Source organism: Triturus cristatus, chromosome 1_1 (genome assembly GCF_964204655.1).
Source record: "Triturus cristatus chromosome 1_1, aTriCri1.1, whole genome shotgun sequence".
In the NCBI taxonomy this organism is placed as follows: domain Eukaryota; kingdom Metazoa; phylum Chordata; class Amphibia; order Caudata; family Salamandridae; genus Triturus; species Triturus cristatus.
In genome coordinates this window covers 43,188,469-43,207,456 of record NC_140579.1, presented here as the reverse complement: position 1 = coordinate 43,207,456, position 18,988 = coordinate 43,188,469, and the positions used below count along the sequence as shown (strand labels likewise).

General features: G+C 43.1%; 1 protein-coding gene across 2 annotated transcripts in view; it reads left to right on the top strand.

The window, feature by feature from the left end:
* Positions 1 to 18,988, top strand: part of LOC146869314 (solute carrier family 12 member 6-like) — an 818,593-nt gene that overhangs the window by 524,853 nt on the left and 274,752 nt on the right. For both annotated transcript variants that reach the window (XM_085648043.1, XM_085647962.1), the window contains 2 exons: positions 8,885 to 8,989; positions 18,518 to 18,686. In XM_085648043.1, the coding sequence (XP_085504169.1) occupies positions 8,885 to 8,989; positions 18,518 to 18,686 (274 nt within the window). The remainder of the gene's footprint in view (positions 1 to 8,884; positions 8,990 to 18,517; positions 18,687 to 18,988) is intronic.

Genomic DNA, 18,988 nt, shown 5'->3' with positions numbered 1-18,988 from the left:
TCAGCTGACAACTCATTCATGAAATCCCCCTGGGGGGTATGCTTAAGATGGACTTCATCCTTGTGATCACCTTCCTCGAAGGCCTCCTCCCTCATATAGGTTGCAATCACTACAGGGTGGATAATTAAAATCCCCTAGTATGATCATAACAGTATGAACACTTTGTCGACCATGGCAGAAAGAATGCAAAAAATACTAAGAGGCCATCACATTCTCAAATGTCCTCCCATGTATTGCATTATAAACATTTAGATACAAAATCCTGGTGGTGTTCTTAAAAAAGAGAAAGGCTCGAAGAATATGGGAAGAGATACCCTCTATCTCCTCCATTTTATAAACTAAATCTACTTTAACAAAAGGCACAAGGCCCCCACTGGCTCTTCCAGTAGGTGAGGGGGAGGCATTGATTGAAAATGCTACATAACCATCCAAACAAATCTAACCCCTCGTGTCCCAGATCTCCTGAAAGGCTACAATATCAAATGGGGCAAGGGAAGTGGTCCATTTAGGTTCTTCAAACTTATCCCACAAACACGCTATGTTCCACGACATAGCCTGAAGTGCCCGGATAGTGGGTGTACCCTTAAGAAACACTGTTGGAGAGGGCGCCATCCTCAGTCAGTCTTGGTCCTTCAGACCTGTCATGGGTCCATAGCGATTGGGCTGGGTAAAGTTACGAGTTACAGAGTTCGCAACATCATTTCTAACAGGAGTCCTGTAGACGTCTTTAGGAGAAACCTCTCGGTGGGAGGACCTAAAGGGCACAAGATCCCTTCTAGCTGGACCCCTGCATACGTCTCAAGGGGAGACCCCTGACAGGACAACCTCAGGGACACCGGTTTATAGAGATAACCTAGGGGACTAGTTACGATACCACTGGGAGATGCTAGGCTTGACCAAGTTTAGTTAACATAAATCCTGCCCTGAAGTTGATGGCAAAGTTGAATACAACACAATCCCTCCCAATTAATTGAGGCGCATTAACAATCCAGCCCACCCTGCGTACCATGATTATTTCCTGAAAGAGCATAGAACTGAGTTCTTGAGGGGCTCCCCCTGCAAGCCAGTGGACGGCCTTGAGTAAACTGCCTTATTTTTGAGCTTCTGAAAATCTTCTTGAGAAGATTACGATACGTGTGGAACGTTGGCCAGTACTAAAACTTAAGGAGTACACCCTGGGGGTAAGTGTAAAGTGACATCAGAATTAATGCGAAAAAACCCTGATATTGCACTAAAATTTGTGCATGAGAGTCTAGCATAGATCCGCCCTCAGGGATTGAATAACGGTTTGTACCCAAATGAGGTCCCTTAGCGCTAATAGAGATGGTAGGCTGACTATCACTCACACTGTCTGCCCCCAGGACAGGTTCAATTATAGGAGGTAGACACTGCTTTCCTCTAAAAGATTTTTCTGGGATAGGCCTAGTAACCTTTACATTGATAAACAGGGCATTCGAAATATGTGCGGTTCTACTCAGCATAATTTCAACCTGATCTCTGAGGGTCACTAAGGAGCTTGCCAAGGAGTTCACCTTTTCTTGAAGTGTATCCAATCTGTGTCTAAAATTTTCAAGAGCCGGTGAGATATTATTTACCATGGTACTAGGTATATCCTGTGTAAATCACTATGTAGAGCGCACATTTTCAGCCACCTGCTGCCCCCTTTTTTTTGTTTCTTTACGGTTCCTGTACTTGGCGACAGAGGGGGCAGTGGTACCACCCTATTATTTTATTTCTGTCAGGCCTTTTTTTGTAACAACACTCCCACCCAGTGCCCCCTTCTCTTGCCCTACAAGCAGGGTAACCAAAACCACACAATCCGAATAGTTTGCCACAGCCCCGCCAACAGATGTTTTTTTATTATTACAGGCCAAAGTGTTTCCTAAGTCCGAGGAGGCAGTAACCTCCGCTACTGTCAGTGTCCAGGCCCTGTCTAGAGTGTGTCAATTGTTCTTCCACAGACGAAATTTCATCAGCCAAGGCTCCTACCGCTTTATTCAAGAAAGATAAAATCGAATTACTGCTTCTGGGTCTTTTATCAAGAGTTTTTAGCCTCCGCTTTCTGTTTCCCCAGGAAAAATATAGAGAAGTAAAATATAGGCACTTCGATTACCAAGGGGTATTCACCCCCAACCCCTGCCCCACCCAACCTCACTCTAGACTGGTGTTCTTGCATTTGTGAAGCTAGTAAAAGTGATTAAGATGGTCAGTGTCGGACTTGGCCCTTTTTGCAGGGTCATCCCTGAACTTTTTGCCTCCCTCCTATATTTTCTCTGACCTGTTGTTGTTGGTTGTATGACTCTGGGCACTTTACCACTGCTGATCAGTGCGAACGTGCATATGCTCTATTTTGTAAATTGATGTACTGATTAGTGACTCCATGATTGGGTTATTTGATTTACTTGTCAGACCCTAGTACAGTGCACCATGTGTGCCAAGGGCTTGTAAATCAAATTCTGCTGGTGGGCTTGCAGCACTGGTTGTACCATCCACAGAAGCAGCAGAAAAAGTGATGTACGCATCGTATTTACCATCAACCTCAACTAAGTCAATTCTACCATCTTTAAGTCAATTTTGAGTACAGTAATGTGGATTTTTGTCGTTTGTGGTCTTGTGTTAAGTCTATATAAAGAATACTTATTTTTATAAAAGCTGTGAGGTGTCCATCTGTAGTGTTTTCAGTGTATTGCTGTAAGTGTTCACAAATGCTTAACACACTGCCTCTGATATAAGCCTGTCTGCTTGTGCCAAGCTACCAAGGGGGTGAGCAGGAGTTATCCAGTAGTGTAATCCCCTTTCCCTGACTTAGAAGCAAGGGTCCCTATTTGGTCAAAGGTATCTACATCTTCCGACTTGAGACCCCCAGTTCTAACAGTCAGTCAGTCATAATCACTTTATTCGGTTAATAAAAACCATAAAAGTACGCTACAGAGAATCTTGTAAAAACAGCAATAAAACATATACAAAATTCATTCAGGAGAACCATAAAATATCAAAATAAAATCATCCCCATTTTTGTAATAAAAAGAATGAGCGTTATGCAAATTTCTCTAAAAATGTATCTGATGAACAAAAAACATCCAGATAAATGATCGTTTCATTACAGTTGGTAAGGTGGTCAATAAGCATCAACGCCTCCCTGCCCCCTCTAACAGAGGTGAAGGAGTAACCATTAAACGGTATTCTCTGTAGCCAGAGCCATTATATACAAAACAAACTCTTGCTAACTTTCCTTCAGATGCGGTTTTAAAACGCCTAGTTACAAAAACCAGTTCTGATAAGAGGCAGTACAGCAGTCAGTTTGGCGACCAGAGCACACAAAGGGATAGCTTATTTAGCTCCTCAACGCCGTATGTCAATCACAAGACAGTTGCCTGGGGCACAAGCGTCAACCTAGGGCACAAGGTCCTCCTTTGCTTGCTCGTGAACTACTTTCCAGAGTCGTCACATCAGGGTCAGCATCCGTCACCACCCATCACAAGGAAACAAGCCTGTTCTCTTATGGTGAGAACAAAACCGGCAGCAACAATTAATTGTAAAATGTAAGAGCCTTTTTGTTGCTTCGAGGCATAGATGACCAAAAATAAATTCTAGGGGTGCAGACGGGCCCAGCTGCATCCAGCGCAGCAGAACTCTGAAGCCCTTAAGTAGGGCAGATTACGAGCAGTTTAAGTCCCCGCAGGGGGATTCTGGGCGCGGTAGTCCCCAGCGGCTGCAGCATTTAACGGTTCACCCCCTGCAGCTCACAGTGATCCCACTGATTGGTGTTACTGGTCTTCACGGTGTCAGGCACTCTTGAAAAGCAGGTGGAAGTATGACCTGTACGTCACAGCACGCCACAGTGACAGCAGGAAACCCGGTAGAAACCACACTCAGCCCCCTTCCTAGTGACAATTACATCTGCCCAGAGGGTTAGTGAACTGCAGGCGCTGTCATCTCAGCCTCCATATGTGTCTTACTTCCCAGACAAGCTGGCATGTAGGCCAGTCCATCACTTTGTCGATGGATTGTGCTCTGCATCAAGATCTGCTACGCATCAGCCAAGTAGCAACCCCCAGAGGGTTTGCATGCTCATTTCATCAGAGCCAAGCCTGCAACCACTGTATTAGCATGTGGAGTATGGTCCTGGACATCAGTAACGTGGGCCATGCTGTACACATTCAACAAACTCTACTGCCTGGACAGGCAGGTCAGTCTGGATGGGCACTTTGCCCGTTCGGTCCTGCAGGACTTTCTGGTTTGAATCATGTTCGCAGACCCACCTCTGGAAAGGTATTGCTTGGGTATTTATTCTAAGTTAATTAATCTTCAGCTAGAAATCTCTTTCAGGTGAGCAAGTTACTTACCTTTGGTAATGCCTAATCTGGTAGAGGCTCTATCTAGCTGCAGATTCCTTACAGACCCAACCATCCTCCCCACTCAGTGAACAGATTTCTAGGGTTATGGCTGTTTCTCTTTCAGGGGCCTAGTTTTCCACACTAGTGGTCAGTGTTCTTCATGGCTCCAAGCTCCTGGCGTGGAAAGTTCCAAAACAAATCCGACATCATTGCACTGGTGTGGCACCTATATAAGCACCGGGCACATCATTTCCAGCATGGATGATGCCATGCTGAACTGAATGACGCCACCTACGGGCGCACAGGGGTACAGCTCACTAGAAATTTCCGGATCCAGTCTGATGCCTGGGGAAAATTCCAAGGTAAGGAATCTGCAGCTAGATAGTCCCTACCAGATAAGGCATCACCGAAGGTAAGTAACTCGTTCTTCAGGCATGTTGTACATTAAACTGGTTTATCCTGAATTCATAACTTTTAATCCAGAGGATAATTTTGTCACACAATGCTCCCTTATAATTTATCATAACTTGTAATGAAATAGATTTTTCTCCAACATGATTGTTTCTATGGCAGACAATACCTAAATGTTCTTTTGAAATGTGCAGACTAAATACCATGCTGGGAGTTCTGTTCTGTCAGGATGGACCATAGAGTATATATAGAGGCACCATTTTTATGCAGGATCAGCCATTTTAAACTGGCAAAAAAACATATGGCGGACTTCTTTGTTGTAACTTTATATGGATACTTGAGAGTGAGCTACCACAGCAAACGGATATTTACTTGATGTGTATAGACATCTATACTAAAAGCATAGAGGTCAATCTTTTAGATTACTTTTGCCTGGATGAATACTTTTGAAATTACACTAATCGGAGAAAGTAATTTCTTTTGACACATAGTAAGTCACGAAGATGGTACACATTACCTGGAAATCAGTTGGAGCGGCATACTGCTATAGCAAGTATGAATAAAGTTTCACTTATTCATAAACAAAGAGAAATGTAATAGACCGGTCTTTTACTGTTTGATTAAATTTGCTTTTGAGTTGAGGCGACAGTGCAGCACCTACATCTTATCTGCTATTGTGACTGTGAAATAAATATTGCAATACAGTGATATTTATATGAAACATGAATATTTGTCATATTTTTAAGTGATAGCACAGCACAAATAGTGTAAGAAGAGTAAGCGAATATGCAGAAATTAGAGAATATACATATAATGGCATCCTAGAATTGCATGATGCTGATAGATGTATCTTTGTTTGATTTGCTTTCATGATGTAAATCATGAGGTTCTTAAATGTACTTTTATTTATGTTTGTTAATAAAGTTTTACTGAATAAACAAATTAAATATTTTTGCCCTCAGGAAGCATTTGAATTGAATCGTGAAACAAACATTTATCCTCACAGGGAAAAATATTGTTGAGGATGCACTATTTGAACATATCTGTACCTTTCGACTTTTGAATTATGAAGATGGTGTGCATTAATTAGATTTTTCACTAACAACAAAAAATGCATAACAAAATGTGACCAAGTGGCTTTAATTTTGTAACTATATTTTGTGATTCAGAGCTTATATTTTCAAGGTAGAACGAACAGAGCAACATTGAGAATTATCATTGATGGAGTGCACCCAAAAAATGTTCTGTCACCACTAGTCACATATACTGGTGTATACATTGGGCCACCAAATGAGATGGTTGTTTAAGATCTCAATCATGTTGCGATTTAGAATCAAACAATAACTACCGTACTGAAAGCACATCCTTATGAGTAAATAAAGAATTCTGACATGTCTGAATGTGACCAAAGAATGCTTTTGAATTTCCTTTTGATGGGCTTTCAGTCCTGTTTGTTGACAAACGGCAACAGATACTCAGTTGCCTTGTGTAGTCAGTCATTTTATAATCTCCTTCTGAAGATATAAGAGTAAGTTCTTGCAGGAAGGTAGGATCCTTCTGCATGGTTACCCCCGCTTTTTGCCTGGTGCTAAGCTGTTTTTGACTAGTTTGACTGGGATCCTGATAATCAGGACCAAAGTCTATCTGCTTTCTCCCTTAAATTGGTATGTTCAGTACTTGGGTACATCCCAGATTGGATACTGGGGTACCCCTATCAGTCCCTAGTATATGTTACTAAGTTATTCAGGGCATAGGTACCCTAGAGGTCCCCCATGGACTGAAGCATGCATTATGCCACCCATGGGAGGCCATTCAAAATGGAACTACAGGCCTGTGTAAACTGGTGCTAGCACCACTTACTAAAGATATAGGTTTCCTATATCTGGGGTCAGTGCATTTAAAACCTATAAGTCACTCCTATAGCAGGCCTTATCAATCCTAAAGGCAGGTTGCTTGGTTCTAAGTGTGAGTGTGCCCCTGCATGAGCAGAACACCCCTGCAGCCAACGGAGCCCATTCTCCTGGGTTGTAAGTGAAGCAACCATACACTAAATAGAGGGGCACCGCATAATTACGTGATGACCATCTCGAAACTGGCTGCAACGAATCCTATCATGTTTGGTATCAAACATGTTGGAATCAAACCCCCACACCGTAAATGACTCCCGCTCTGGCGCGAAACTGGACAAAGGACATGGGAGCAACCTTTCCCCTGTCCAGACCCTCCCCTGGGAGGGTCCCTGAATCGTCCCAGCCCTTTCCTGAGGGTACTTAAGGGCTTACCTATGGTTGGGTCCCTAGATTTGTCGTGGGATAAGATTCAGATCAGAAACCACTACATTATGGGTACTCTGGACTTCGTTTGTGCTTGACTTCGTCGCACTTCCAGTCTGCTGCATCGCCTTTTCACCATACAGGAACCTTCCAAGTCCTGTGTGCATCAAAGACACATGGAGGAATCTCCCTTGGAGTGCAGGAGTCACTCCCCTGCATTCTCAGTCACCGCAACTGAGTCGACCCGTCTGCTGATCCTGAGCTCCTCCGGACTCTGTAAGGTTCTGCAACACAGGTGGTGGTTTTCCATAACTCTCGATGCCTGCCCTCTCACCAAGTTTGAGGCCAGTATTCCTCGTGGGGGTTACAATAACTGAACATCTGTGGACTGTAAACTTGCAGTTGCAAAGGCTTGTTGGCTTCCGTCCAAGAAGAGCTTCAGGCTCCAAGTAGCCCCAACCTCGATCACCTCAAGTGACAGAATCCTCAGCCACACCGCATCGTGTGCATCGTGCCCTGCATCTTTTGGTGAGCTGCTTGAGGTCCTCTCACGACTCCAGGGCCTCTGGCATGTGGGTCCATTTGAGGGTCACCGTTGTTTTTGGGCTCCCCTGATTGCTTGGACCTGCCCTGACTCCCCTGCTTTTGGTGAGTCCCTTAGACCTTCCTGGTTCCAACATTGCACCTTTTTTGATTTCTGCATGGGTTGCATTTGCCAAGGCTTGTTGGTACTCCCGCTGGACACCCACCCCTCAGCAATCGACATCTGACGTGGGACAGCCCGTGCTCGGCTCCTGGTCTTCCTTAGTATCGCCTGGTCCTCACGGATGCAGAGTCAAGGTCATCGTCAACCATCCTGCCACACCAGAAATCGGAGGGCATTCGTCTTCCAAGTCACCTGGTCACTTCTGAGTGACAGACTCTGTCCCCTCTGCTTGCAGGTACCTCTCATCTAGAATCCACCTTTGGATTCCCCCAGACACTTTCTCCTTCTTCTGCAGCGACACTTTCCTGAAGTCCTCCATTGGGTTCGACTGCGGTTTCCGACACCATTTTACTCCTATTCACCCGGCTTCCGTGTTGTAGGTAACATGGGTACTAGGATATCCATGGGTGGGGTGGCTCTTCAACCTTCTGTCTTCCACTGGATTTCTTCAGGGTCCCCTGGGAAGGGTCCTTAATCTTTAAAAATCCAACCACAAGTTACACGTAGAGTTGTACGGAGCACGCGCTCGTGTTCCCACACTGCACACGTTCTGCGTGAGGTCCCTATCTACTCACCTTGGGTGGTTCCTTGGGTCCCCATTGATTCTACGTCCTCTCGACACTGTCTTGACCCGAGTGGTGGTTCTTATACCACTTTCTTAGTATATGGTTTAGACCCTCCCTGGGGTTTACTGTGTATTCTGTGCTATTTACGGTGTTTCTTTGCAAAGTATTGTGTGCATTGTGATTATCTCCGGGTAGGAGATATCTAAATGTGTTAGAGAGTATATTATAATAAATACATATTTTTATAAATACCTTGTGTGGTTGTATTTCACTTAATCTATACTATAAGATTGCATTCTGGTAAAACAAGCTGCTTTACACTCCTTCTGGACTAAGCCTTAAATCACGATACAGGTTGTCTGGACTGGTGCAAGATGCCCACTTACAATAGTGGACATCATATACCAGGCCATCGTCTAAGTACTCAACATATTTGCTATGTGAGAGTACTGAAGAACGTGTTTTAGGTATTATTTACAGGTCTTTAAAATGTCTTTAAAGTTATATGAAAAACTCACATTTTTTTAATTCTGCTCTTGCTGTTTAATGATCTTCATTCTCATTCCTGTTTCTTTTGTCACAACACTACAGAGCCGAGAAAGAGTGGGGAGATGGGATAAGGGGCTTGTCTCTCAGTGCGGCCCGCTTTGCTTTACTGCGGCTTGAGGAAGGACCACCACACACCAAGAACTGGAGGTGAGAGACCGAATTCCTTGCAGAACTCTTTCATCGTGGCAACCCTGCCATTGCAATCTATCAGATGTGGATTGTGACGTAAACATCATTTACTATACATTCAAGCAGAGAGGGTGACTCTAACCTGAAGAATGTTACTGACACCTCATTAGATGGTTGATTAGGCAAAAACATATCGATCTACGCTAGTGGGTAGAATTAACCCCCACTTTTCTTTTATTCTACCACTGCAGGACACAATAAATTCAGCTAGTCAATCTAGGAGGTAGCTGCAACATACACACCTGATTCCTGTCTGCACATTACCTTCACATGTATACTGATCATAGTGTCATAGCAAACAATTTGTTTAAATAGTGCACCCTCCTAAGCTTCCCAATGACTTGGTGGATAGTAGCTTGCTCATTGATTCCTCAAACGGGTGCTAGGAGGGGCCTGAGGATGAAGCATGCCATCTATTAGGTGAATGAGGGCCTATGTTGTGAAACAAGGAGGGACCTTTAACAGTCGTATTCCTCCCTACTGTTGTTCAGCAGTCAGTTCTATTTTTTTCCATTCTTCTAATTACATACAATTATTTAATTTGTGGCAGACTTATTAGTGAGTTTTAATATTGTCATCTCTGGCCTACCCACAAGTAATACTCACAGGCTGTGAGATGGTAGGCGTGTGGAGCATGGGCGCGACAGCGACAACCATTGAAGATGAGAGTGCCAGTGCTCAGAAGCATGTCATCGGTTGTTTGACCAAGCCCAGTCTATAGAAGTCCGTGAGCCAAGACCATACCCCAAAGGCCTACTCGCAGAGTTAACATCCAAAGACCTGTTGCCAAAGTCAATTTTCAGTTTTTTATTGCACAAGTCCAAATAGCAGTCCAAGGCCTCGAACTCAGGAGCAGTTTGAATCATCCCACCCTAAGAGCAGTTTGCCTGGTGCTTGTTGATGCTGGAAGCTGCTGCCTCTCTTTCCTTGCATGTCTGCAATGCTGCTCTCCCAAAGTCACTATGCCAGCCATTGCATGCTTGACTTTGGATCCGTTTCTGGATTTATACACAGTTAAGTGGAGCAGAAACTATTCTTGCTTCTGAATTTGTATACACTTCGGTGAAACAGGAACAATTCTTTGGGTTTAATTCCCCTGGATTAGAACGGTTCAATAAATCATCCTGTTGCCCAAAACAGTCAACAAATACATCTGACAGAACACCCCGCTACAAGTGGTAGATACAGTGACAAATCAAGCAGCCAGCTCTTTCTCCTCCACCCATTCACAAGGGCTTAGTTTAAATACTTCTTAGAAGCCCTCCTCAGGCGCTACAAATGTACAGGTCTCCTACCATCAAAGCTGCATAGTCTTTATTTCCCCTAAAGCCGCTTACTGCTTTCTCCCTTTGTAACTCTTTTCCTATGTTTTTCTTACTACTTTGTTCTCTCTGTTGTGTCTTTATCTCTCTTTTCCTGGGTCAGAGTCTAAAGATGAACATTAAGTCCTGGTCCCCAAAATTGAGTGTCAGTGCCCACCACCTACAGCCACCGGCACAAATTAAGCACAGCCAGTCACCCCACGCAACAGCTTTTGTGGGCACTGTATCTTGTCTTAGTGTAGCAGTTCCAGGCTGCACTGCTGGCTGTGTGTCATTCCAGAGGTGAATGAGCTGTTGCTCCTGCCATTGTTGTGCTCTGCCCCTACCCTAGTTTCTCCAAGGCGAAAGTGACCAAGGAGGACTTTTTTTCCACCTTACTTGCACCTTTGGTAAGCCATGTACTTCAGGCATGTTTCAGAAAGACAAACTCCCAGCAGACTTGGTCCCTACCCTTTGGTCCATTGTCCATCAAGCGCCCTGGTGCGCGCTGCTGACAAGGGACCCCAAAGCACAAGCAGTAGCTGCAGAACTCATTCTACTTTCTATCCAGTCAGGCACACAGCATTTAAGCTCAAACTGAGAACCATCCACACATTTTCCACCCATTTTCTTTATTTTCTAATGTGCCCCTGCAAAGTGGGGTTTATGTTTGAGAAAGTCAGTACGCCCCTACACTGGGTAGCTTTTAATTTGAACTGCTAACTAACTGATACTTGCTGAGCTATTAAACTTCAATGAATAAACAACTGAAACTGAATGTATTCTTTACTATCTAGGTGTTTACTGGGTCTGCGGTTCTACCCTAACAACCAAGCTTTGAAAGTAAGCTTTAACTGTGAAGCCTTAATACCTCCTGAGCATCAGAGTTTTAAGAGCCATGTGCTGTCACACATGCATTGACTATGATGAAATGAAGCAGAGTAAAATGTGTACATGAGCAAAACTGAGCTTAAAATCACTGCCTTAAATAAACATAGCTAATTGTTTGTTGAAATAAAGTGGCGAGGAGAGCAAAAAAAACTAAATTACACCATGTTTTTTACTTAGATTATCTCTAACTCATACTAGCATCGCTAGCTAGTACATAAAGATGGCCCTAAAGTAGCAGACGGAAACCTTTAACATTAAAATTTAAACCGAAATGCATACATGGGCTCCTACGTAAGATGGATGAACATATTTTTGAGCAACATACTGACCAACTAAAAACAAGTCCATAAATAAATGTTTACATTAAAATAAAATATGAGAAGCATAAGCCGAAAAGGCATACCCAGACTCTTACAGGAAAAGACAAATGTGATAAAATATGATAATTGTGTGCAGTTATGTCTTAATCTAATTAGTATTTATATGCTGGGTAGCACTATTAGTTAGAAATGAAGACAACCTCTATTTCAACCAAAAAGAAGCATGTATGATAAAATTCTATGTGAGGAAAAAACTAAATACGGGAAATGTTAAAAAAATAATTGAATTAAAAGTATTACAGAAGCTGTAGTGGCGAGTAAACATGGTGGATTGGGGTCAGCTAGTTGTACAGCCACAAAAGGAAAGTTTGCATCATATGAAATTCAACCTTTGACAGATTCTTATTCTGAGAACATCCATTTCACATGTTAAGATCATCCCCATGAATGCATATTGAAGCAATGAAATATAATATTCTTTTCATAAATTGTTCTGGCTCTTGGGGCAATTGTATGTCCCTCCTTTACTTCTGTTTGCAGTGGTCAGCCTGCATTGCTACAGTAAAAATAGGATATCTTGAAAGAGACCTCACGTTTAATTGCAATGGTTTGACCTAGAGGCACTATTACAAATTATAATTTAAAAAAATGAGGATCCACTGCAGGTATCAAAGACTCATTCACGAAGGTAGGCCTTCAACTTATGTGCAGAGAATATTCAATAAAGTTAAATGCACTTTGTATATGTATATATGTGAATTTAGTGAGCATAAACCTAACTATAGTTGTGGTGTAGGTCGGTGAGCATTCATTAGCAGGGGTCCCGTTGAGGAGTGGGCAGGCATAGAAGACAGGACGGGCAGTTCTTCAGATAATTTGGTGATCAAGAACTTGTTGTTAAGGAATGCTTGAAAGAGCAGGATCTTCAGCTGGTTTCTGCTGCAGAGGATGGGTTGGTCCTGGAATACTTAACTAGGATGTCATTTTGTACCCCTGAGGTGTGGTGAATGGCATGACATACTACTTTTTACTGCATTTGCTGATATTTAATCATCGACTGATGCTGGTGCTGCATGTTTTGTAGTGTTCTCTAGATGTCTTTATTTTGGATGCCAGGTAGGGTGGTGTTCCATCATTGACTATTATGATGCAGAAGGCCTCGAAGACGTGGGCGGGTGATAGGAGCCCATGGAAAACTCGGAGTGTATGTGCTCACAATTATATCATCACTTGTGACCGCTTTTAGGTCAATTGCAAGACTATAGAATCTGTTTGAGTAGCTTTATTTGTGGTGCTTGCTTTAGATCTAAAGATACTTCCTATTGCTGTGAACCTTTCAATGTAAACCAGGTGATTTGCGGAGTGTATTTATCCTCACAAACCTATAAAAATGTCCCTAATATGTTTATTCAAAAGGTCCCATGCGTTGGCCTCTGGGCGCGCCGTGTATGCTTCGCTGAAAGCGAATGAAACTTTTGTACTGAAGTGTTGAAACAAAACAGAAGATGATGCTTGGTTCCAAACTTTAATTTCAACTCAAAGGTTAATCCGTATAATCATATACTGGAAATTATTTCACATAAATGACATCGCTGTGTCACACTTCATCTCAAGTGATAGACTTGATCCCAATGCATTTCCGGCCCCTCTGGCCCTTCATCAGGGGAATCTAAATAACAAAGAAATATATACATGTCACTGAATGGTGTTATGAGGGGTTTGCCATTAAACAAAAGACTGAAGGACATTGCCTAAAAAAGCGAGATTACGCTAAAAGAATCACAGTGTGACGATGCTAACAGAAAGAACATCACCATGAATTGGTTTGCATGGAAACATTATGAGATCATCATGTCATTAAACAACGTGAAACACAGTCAAAAAGATGTGCCGAAATGTTCACAGTTTTTATAGAGAAACGAGCAAATATTGATAAGTGATAAATGAAACGTTAAAGAAAATTTCACCCTAAAATGTGCACTGTTGATAACCAGCTGGATTCAATCCGACACCAATGTACCTTTTTTAGAGGTAGGCCAAAAAGATCAACTAGACCCAGGAGGGGCAAAAGACGCCCCACCACCCATACCCAGTCCGAAGGCTCAACCTTCGATGGGTCGACGGAACAAAGGGAAGAGACCTTAGATTCAGAACAGCTGGTTATCAACATTTCCAGTCATCAAATCACAAGTATGGAATCTCGCACATTACAGAAGGGAACATCGTTTGTACCCACTTTCCACACAAACAAATTGGAGTTGGACATCAGTCTATTCAAGTTCATGCGCAACCTCCGATTAAGACACTTTTTTGAGAATGTGGTACAATCTCCCGACAAAAATGAAACTCACCTGTTAAAACACCTTCGCACCAGGAGCACCTATCAGGCACCCATCTCTCACAAAACACTAGACTCTTTTGAGAATCTAGTGAAGAATGACATACAATCTTTCAACTTTAAGAAACGATCCAAACTCCAGAATCTAACCAACAAGGAACGAGCAATATTAGACAAACTGGCTGATAACCGCGACATCACTTGTCAGAAAGCCGACAAGGGCGGCGCCCTAGTCATAATGGACACAGCTTTTTACCAGGCTCAAGTCAATCAACACGTGAACGACAGAGACACTTACATGATTCTGCCACAGGATCCAACTGTCGCTTTTCAAGCACTATTACAAGGGATAGTAAACAAGGCTGTGGAAAATGGCACCATTGATGAGAAGACAAAAAAGTTCTTGATTTCTCTGCACCCCAGAACGCCTACACTACACATGCTACCCAAGATTCATAAGGACCTGAAGAACCCGCCCATGCGCCCAATAGTTTCTACGAAAGGCAGTATACATGAGACCATCGGCAAATTTCTAGACATCCATCTTCAGGCATTTGTCCTACAAATGAACACATATGTCAGAGACACCACTGACTTTTTGATTAAAATTAACCAGATCACACTACCCAAGGATGAAGAAGTTTGGCTATGCACGATTGACGTCAAGTCGCTTTACACCTCGATTCCCCACAATTTGGGGATTGAAGCCATCGAAGAAACACTAATCCATTCTGATTTGGATCATGATTTTCAAATTTTTTTGATGGAGCTTCTGACAAGGACACGCGCGGCCAACTCACAAACAACAGAGTCTCTTTCGGTTTATCGCGGTAGAGACCCAGAGACTACATGTCCCATGAGCATTAGCACCTCAGGCATGCGCGCGCAGACGCGGAAGGCTTCATAGAGCACTTCCGCGCTGGCGGCGTTGCCGATTATCCTGTTTGTAGTGAGGGCGCAGCGTGTCTTGGTTGCAGTCCTCGTTCCTTCGTCTGAACACTCAGCGATTCCACGGGATTTGGTGGCAGTGCAGAGCGGAGAAGCCCTCTGGGAGGGTATCTCCGGTTTTGGTCCTCGTCAAGCAACAGCTTTGTCAGTGGGTAACGCGCACAGAGTTGGCATTACTCTTCCTCCGTTTGCGGTTGCGGTAAGGGTGCTGTGCACCGCCTCGCTTTAACAAACCTCTACAGCTTGAGACAATCACCTTCTAGAACTCCCCGGTTACGCATAGCGGTAACTGACTAAAGCAAGGCTCTGAGTGGAAGGTCCGCACCAGGTGTTCCTCCTCGTTGGAGAGCCACACGTTTGTAGGCTATTGCGAGTTGCAGGAATATCGGTGTTGGAGCCATATCCATCCCACGGGCATTAAAGTATATGTTGAACTCAAACAAGACCGTGTGGTGATTAACACGGAACTTTGGTCACTTGTATTCCGCACACAGGAGTGTGGAATTGTTTTTGATTTCGTTATTGTATCACATACAGAAAGGTCATAGCACATAAACTGTCCTGATTGTGTTTCCTTAGCAGGGGTATGTGGTTGACTGGTGAAGAGCTCATACTTCCTCTGTGATGCAAAACACCTATAACACATGGGTACGTTGGGGGTTAGAAAAGAAATACTAGAGAATACCCTGAGTGTCGTGGTGGCGTGTAATTAATCCTGTGCTCTTTCTTATAGTGGGATATAAATGTTCTTATGTGAACAAGCCTAGTCCTCTGGACCCTCGAGCTGAGGGTGAAAAAACCAAAGGTCACACTTGATGAAAATTGCACTTCGTTATTTTCCTTTACAGGTAGTGTTGATATTGAGGGAACTGCACTCACATACAACCTAGTAGGGTAGAGAGGTGGGTGGAGGATCAGTGTTTAACGAGCTGTTCTTATATCATTTCAGGTCTCCTTCCCTGCTGTCCCCTCCCTTTCCTTCCCTCACTCGATCACTTCAATAATCTGCGCTGTAATAGCCATCAGACTTGAAGCTATCGAGGGGTGGACCATAACGAGCATCGTTCCGATCCTGAGGAGCTGAGGAACCTGACAGCTTCTTTCTTTCACACTTTATCAGAGCTACTTCAAATGGAATGACAATTATTATTTACAGCTAACTGGCACATCGATGGGCAATTGTGCCGCACCGACCTACGCAAACCTCTTCATGCATGCAATTGAAAGTAAATTAATTTTAAGTTTGGACACTTGGCAAAAACATGCACACCTTTTTTTGCGTTATATTGATGACATTTTTGTATTATGTTTTGGCACATTGAATTCCCTTCAGTCAGCTTTGGACAATTTAAACCAGATCAATGATCGCATTCAGTTCACTTTTAACATTCACGACTCATCTATCACATACTTGGATGTTCTGCTGAAAATATGCGACAAACAACTCACCACATCCGTGTTTAGGAAACCCACCGATCGCAACAATCTTTTACACTACACGAGCTTTCACCAACCATCACTGAAAAACCACTTACCATTCTCGCAACTGCTCAGGGTGAAGAGAATAGTGTCTGATCATTTAGAGTTACATGCACAAACACAGGCAATGGTACAACGATTTGTCAACCGTGGCTATCCTCAAACGATTTTACAGAATGCAGTCACCAAAGTGGCCAGTACATCACGTGAGACTTTATTACAATCAACCACACGAAGAGAACAACATCGCATGGTGGTAGTCTCCCGTTTCTCAACCATGAGCCACAAATTTAAACAGTCTATTGAAAGGCACTGGCCAGTTCTGGCCCTTGAAACCGATTTCAATGGCATTTTCAGCGACCCACCAATGTTCGCACACACCAGGAGTAAAACCATACAGGAACTGATTCGACCCAATATTGAGACATCTATCATGGAATTTCGGGGGACAATCCCCTGTTTAAACTGCAGCAATTGCAACAACATCATTAAAGGCAACAAAATTGCACACCCCATGAGGGGCACCCCGATTAAATTACAAGTGAATGCCACCTGTGACATCACCAACGTAATTTACGTACTGAAATGCCCGTGTGGCCTCGTATATGTGGGTAAAACTGAAAGGAAGATAAAGACACGCATACACGAACACAAGAACAACATACGTACCAGCAATCCCAAATCAACCGTTGCTATGCATTTTCTGGACAATCAGCACAACATTGCACAACTGAAGTTCATGATACTAGAGACTGTGGTGAAAAAGGAAGGCAGAGACAATAACACTTTCTTGTTACAGCGTGAAAACTATTGGATTTACAAATTGGAATCTTTGAAACCAAAGGGTCTCAATGACCGCTTGGAATTTGCTTGTTATCTTTGAACTATGACATCATCAAAATACGCACAGTTGTTACGAACGTTTTCAGCATCATAGTGTGTTCACAACACTGCATTTCTCACTTTTTCACGCTTGTTCGCTTTTATTTTCTTATCTGTTCTGATTAATCTGGGTTTCTTTCATTCATGACGTCTCACTTTCACTACTTGCAAGATGGCGCTCATTTTCGGTTATTACATTTAATACACACTCGTGGTGTAACGTCCGTTTATGTCACTTCCGGTTTTTCACGGATTTCCTTTTTAAGAGCACGCCCCAAGGTACACAAACGAACCCGAGACAGGAACGATTGACACCGTTGCACACAACAGGTATGGAGCCCCGCTTCACCAATGAGTTTTTCTCATCTACGCGTTCTCTTTCGAATTGGTGCACTCTTTGTTTTTCGGCTCACAATACGCTTTTTTCAAACCCTCACCGACTTTCTGGGAACATCTGAGCACAGGGACACTTCACACGACACACGGGAGTCTTTCATAGAATTTTGGTACGGTTGGAACTTTTCCCCTTCTTTTTCTTTCTTATTTACAAGCCACGGTGCACGTTTTAGGGTGAACTTTTTCTTTAACGTTTCATTGATCAATTATCAATATTTGCTCGTTTCTCTTTAAGAACTGTGAACATTTCGGCACATCTTTTTGACTGTGTTTCACGCTGTTTAATGACATGATGATCTCATAATGTTTCCATGCAAACCAATTCATGGTGATGTTCTTTCTGTTAGCATCGTCACACTGTGATTTTTTTTAGCGTAATCTCGCTTTTTTAGGCAATGTCCTTCAGTCTTTTGTTTAATGGCAAACCCCTCATTACACCATTCAGTGACATGTATATATTTCTTTGTTATTTAGATTTCCCTGATGAAGGGCCAGAGGGGCCGGAAATGCATTGGGATCAAGTCTATCACTTGAGATGAAGTGTGACACAGCGATGTCATTTATGTGAAATAATTTCCAGTATATGATTATACGGATTAACCTTTGAGTTGAAATTAAAGTTTGGAACCAAGCATCATCTTCTGTTTTGTTTCAACACTTCAGTACAAACGTTTCATTCGCTTTCAGCGAAGCATACACGGCGCGCCCAGAGGCACGTTGTCTGTTGTCAGCCAACGCATGGGACCTTTTGATTGAACACACTCCTTGGGTTATGAGAGTGATACCTCTGTGGCACCTGACAACACATTCAATGTTTTCAACCCACGGTTTGTGCACAATCCAGAATCGCTTTGAACCCTAATATGTTTATCACATCCAGGAGCTATCTAAATCAGTTCTCTATTTACCCATCCCTGCTTTACCCTTGCAGGCCGCAGCTCCTGGTGATGCTGAAGCTGGATGAGGACCTCCACGTGAAGCACCCTCGGCTGCTGACTTTTGCCTCTCAGCTCAAGGCAGGAAAAGGGCTCACTATTGTCGCCTCTGTTCTTGTAGGCAACTTCCTGGAGAACTATGGAGAATTCCTGGCAGCTGAGCAGGTCAGTTGTCATAGGGACCCCATGTCTCTTATGACGTTTTTTTGCAGCGGGGTGCGATATCCTAAAGAAGCAACTACATTATTGATACTTAGTTATTTTAAATGTCATTGGGTATGACATCTTGTTTGGCACCAACTTTCTCTCGGAATCTTCAATGATGGTGGTCAATAACAATAGAAAGAGGCAACGTTTGAGATCATACTAGTGAATTGCTACTATAATTGGATAAGATATGCAGAGCTTGTCTCCTCGTCAATGGGGAAGTTGTGTTGAGAGGGGCACACATTTTCCTCATCTGTTAG